Here is a 3,720-nt window from a genome sequence, read left to right as displayed (position 1 = left end):
AGTCAACCCCTTGCACTGCTTTGCTACCAGGTCAAAATGCCATATAACTTCAACGTTTCCCAGTCTGAGGGGCTCTCCCAAACTCCTAAACATCTTCATGTCTTGCTCCATGCTTTCGTCAAACCCACAACTCTCTGACCTGTCAACAAAAAAAAATACCCAAACACCGAAACACTACACCACTCTTCGTTCCCGTACTCTCCTTCGCTGGTTACATCCCACTCAACACGGCTTTCTATCCTACGTAAATGTTTCATCCCGTGCCTCTGTGGAAAGTCTCCAAGTCTTATCCAAAACACCCTTCCATAGTCCTTCTTCTTTGTCAACCACATCTGTTTACTCATCCAAAACCAAGTCCCCTAAACAACCACAACACGCTACCATGTAATTTTCGCTTTCTCCTCCTGCTTTTCTTACCCCAATGCAGACACCCAAACATCTATTTAAACCATCACCCCCCACCCATCCCCATCTTCAACTCCTTCCTCCCATCATCATCATCAACCACGACTACACCATCCGTGTAGTTCTCAAACCCACATCCAACTCTTTTTCCACCGCTTTCAACTCAACTCAAACATGTCGGTCGCCCGTAGACAGGCCCGTAAACAGGAAGCCTTCCAGACCCGTGTCGCCGCCGCCCGCCTGGCTCGCGACCGTGACCACCAAGTCTTCGAACCCAACGGTGAGGAGGACCGCTACTTCCGCCCCAACTCCCAGATCCTCAGCTACCTCGGCTCCTACACCAAGGGCCTGCCTCACAACCGCCGCACGGCCCTCGTCACCTCGCCGAACCACTTCGTCCGCTTCGTCCGAGCCATCGACTCTGGTGAACCAGCCGACTTCATCAAGGTCCCGCTCGGCCCGCGCCCGGCCCTCGAGTTCGAGTCTGAGGAAGAGTGCCGCGCCGCCAACCTCTTCAAGTCCGGCATCGCCGGCCGCAACAACACCTTCCCGTCCTCCTGCCTGCGCGCATGGGAGAGCATGGGCGCCGGCCTCGTCTTCGACCTGGAGGGTCCGGACGCCCAGGCCGTCGGCATGCCGCCCGCCCCCACGCTGGACAGCGACGAGCTCGTCGCCGAGATCTCCGAGGTCTACTGGATGGCCCTGCTGCGCGACGTCCGCTTCACTGATTTCACCAACCCTGGCCCGATCGGCAGGGCCGTCAACACCCTCAACAGGACCACCTGGATCCGCGCGGCACGGGACCCCCCTGACTCGCTCACGCCGCAGGAGCGCGCCCGCCTCCGCGGCCCGTTCAACCCGAGCAACATCTTCCGCGGAACCCTCCCCGGAGATGACGTCGGCCCGTACCTCTCCCAGTTCCTGCTCGTGGGAACTGAGGGTATTGGCGGCGCGCAGGACAGGGCTGACGGGTTTATTAGCTACGGCGCCCACCGCATCGACCAGCGCGTGCGTCACGCGACAAAGGAGCTCGACTACATGACCTCTTGGGAGGCCTTTTTGGACGTCCAGAACGGCGCTGACGTTGCCGGTCGCGATACCTTTGAGTCGGGCTCTGACGCCTTCCGCTTCATCACGACCCCCCGTGATCTCGCCACGTACGTCCACTTTGACGCGCTCTACCAGGCCTATCTCAATGCCTGCCTGATCATGCTCGACAGCGGCGTGAAGTTTGATAAGGGTATTCCGTTTGGTGAGCCAGACTTCAAGGATCATCAGCAAGGCTTCGCTCACTTCGGAGGACCGCATATTCTCTCCCTCGTCACAGAAGTTGCCACAAGGGCTTTGAAGGCCGTTCGCTTCCAAAAGTTCAACACGCATCGCCGTCTGCGTCCCGAGGCCGTTGGTGGCCTGATCGAGCGATTCAACAGCAACCCTGACGACCCTCAGTTCCAGGATGTGAAGCCGTTGTTCGAAGCGCTGGATGAGGATATGATGCGCCGCGTTGCTCGTCACAACAGGGAACAGAACCAAGGCTCTGACTTTGGCATGCCGCGTGCCGACGACTTCAACCCCGCCGGTGACACTCTCGAGACGATGCTGTTGCCCATGGCTTTCCCCGAGGGAAGTCCGATGCATCCGTCGTACGGTGCCGGCCATGCCACTGTGGCCGGGGCTTGTGTTACCGTGTTGAAGGCGTTCTTCCAGCACGACACCGAGCTCGATTTCTGCTTCGTTCCCAGTAATGACGGAAGCCGTCTTGTCGACGCCAGCCACAACATGAATAAGAAATTGACTGTAGAGGGAGAGTTGAACAAGGTCTGCTCCAACATCAGCATTGGCCGCAACTGGGCTGGCGTTCATTACTTTACCGACTACATTGAGTCGATTCTGCTCGGCGAACAGATCGCGCTAGGCATCTTGGAGGAGCAGATGTTGACTTTCCCCGAAACCTTCACAATGACCGTCCCTCTCTTCAGCGGCGAATTGAAGGTCCTCCGCTCGACCTGATCCTTGGAACGGCGTACTGAAGTTGAGGAACAACTTGCAGTAGTGAACACCTCCATAGATCCCCGTCCCATTCCCCCCTATTCCTTTCTGATATCTGCTTGTAATGGTTGTTCTATTGACAATGAAGCGCTTAGGCTCATATCTGTGTAACATATCACAACTACTGACTTTCAAGTAATAGAATAAACCTCGTTTTGTATGCTATCCTGCAATGTCGCCCACCACCGCAAGAAACTTGAAGTAGAGTGTGTCTACGCTCCGAAAAAGGGGTTGACGTGATGGAAAGCCCCCATTTTAACGACTTGATTACGTAACTCTGTGAAACAATTAAAGATCTACTGCAAGTGCAGCAGTCTTCGCATAGCTACAGGTACTGTGGAACAAGATGACAAACGCATATTCCAGGAACGAGCACTGCATGATTGTGCCTGTACTGTAGAATTTGTACCCTAAGGGTACTGTATGACCCCAATAAAAAAGTTGCGACAAAAATTCGGCTCCCACATGACCACAGCAGCGCAGACAGAGAAAGTACAGTACAGGGGCTCGAGAGTCACTGTTCCTACCGTGCATGGCCACAGCTCCGTAAGCAAAACTTGGAAACGTGCGCATTTTTGACAGAACAGCATAAAATACGTGGCTTTGTATGGAACCGGTCACAGAATGAGATTCCGTGCGCCAACAAACAACGAAACGCCCCAGTGAGGCACGTGGACCAACACCAAGCAAGCCATATGTGAAAATCCAATGCAAAAGTAATGAAATATATCCCTCTTGTGTGCACTATAATTTCGTGAGCTCGGTGGTGTTGAGCATATACAGTATCAAATACTCACCGGTGGCTCACGCAGACTGTGGTTGCGTGTGCTATCAGAGTCGCGATCAGGAGAATAGGTCCTGCGCGGTCATCCGCTCCGAGACGTTCTGGCCCTGGCCCCGTCTCATTTTTGCCCCTGGTGTTGCGTCCATGACTCAGCTCGCCTGGTATGCCGTGTTGTAGCGCATTTTTATTCGTTTAAATATCATTGGTGCGCCACTGCCAACAGTGGACGAAGCATGATGGAATCGCTACGGGAAATACCTGTCACTGTAAGTCCAGTTATGCTTGTGACCACGTCTTTCCAAAACTTGCACGGACGTTTATAGTTTCGCCTAAAATTTCCGCAAACGTTTTGGCAATGGTTTGCCGATTCTTTTCGGTTTTGTGGAAAAGTGGCTCAGTTGGAAGATATCATTACAGCTAATCGAGCTGTTTACAAATTACTTACGTATGGAAAAGGTCCTCGAGGTGATGATCTGGTGCTC

General features: G+C 53.8%; 1 protein-coding gene; it reads left to right on the top strand.

Annotated features, from left to right (window-relative positions):
• The first annotated feature begins 579 nt into the window (after positions 1–579).
• CHC_T00000904001 (hypothetical protein) lies at positions 580–2,616 on the top strand. XM_005711182.1 is given in 2 exon segments: positions 580–2,415; positions 2,416–2,616. 1 exon segment carries the CDS (start codon positions 580–582, stop codon positions 2,413–2,415), a length of 1,836 nt encoding a protein of 611 aa, XP_005711239.1. The 3' UTR covers positions 2,416–2,616.
• The last annotated feature ends 1,104 nt before the right edge of the window (positions 2,617–3,720 follow it).

Source organism: Chondrus crispus, genomic scaffold, assembly GCF_000350225.1.
Source record: "Chondrus crispus Stackhouse genomic scaffold, scaffold_696, whole genome shotgun sequence".
Taxonomy (NCBI): domain Eukaryota; phylum Rhodophyta; class Florideophyceae; order Gigartinales; family Gigartinaceae; genus Chondrus; species Chondrus crispus.
Note: the sequence above shows the minus strand (reverse complement) of the source record. Positions and strands in the feature narration are given on the sequence as shown.

What these genes read in the sequence shown, in the direction of transcription:
- CHC_T00000904001 (XM_005711182.1), top strand. Translation starts at nt 580, where the DNA reads ATGTCGGTCGCCCGTAGACAGGCCCGTAAACAGGAAGCCTTCCAGACC.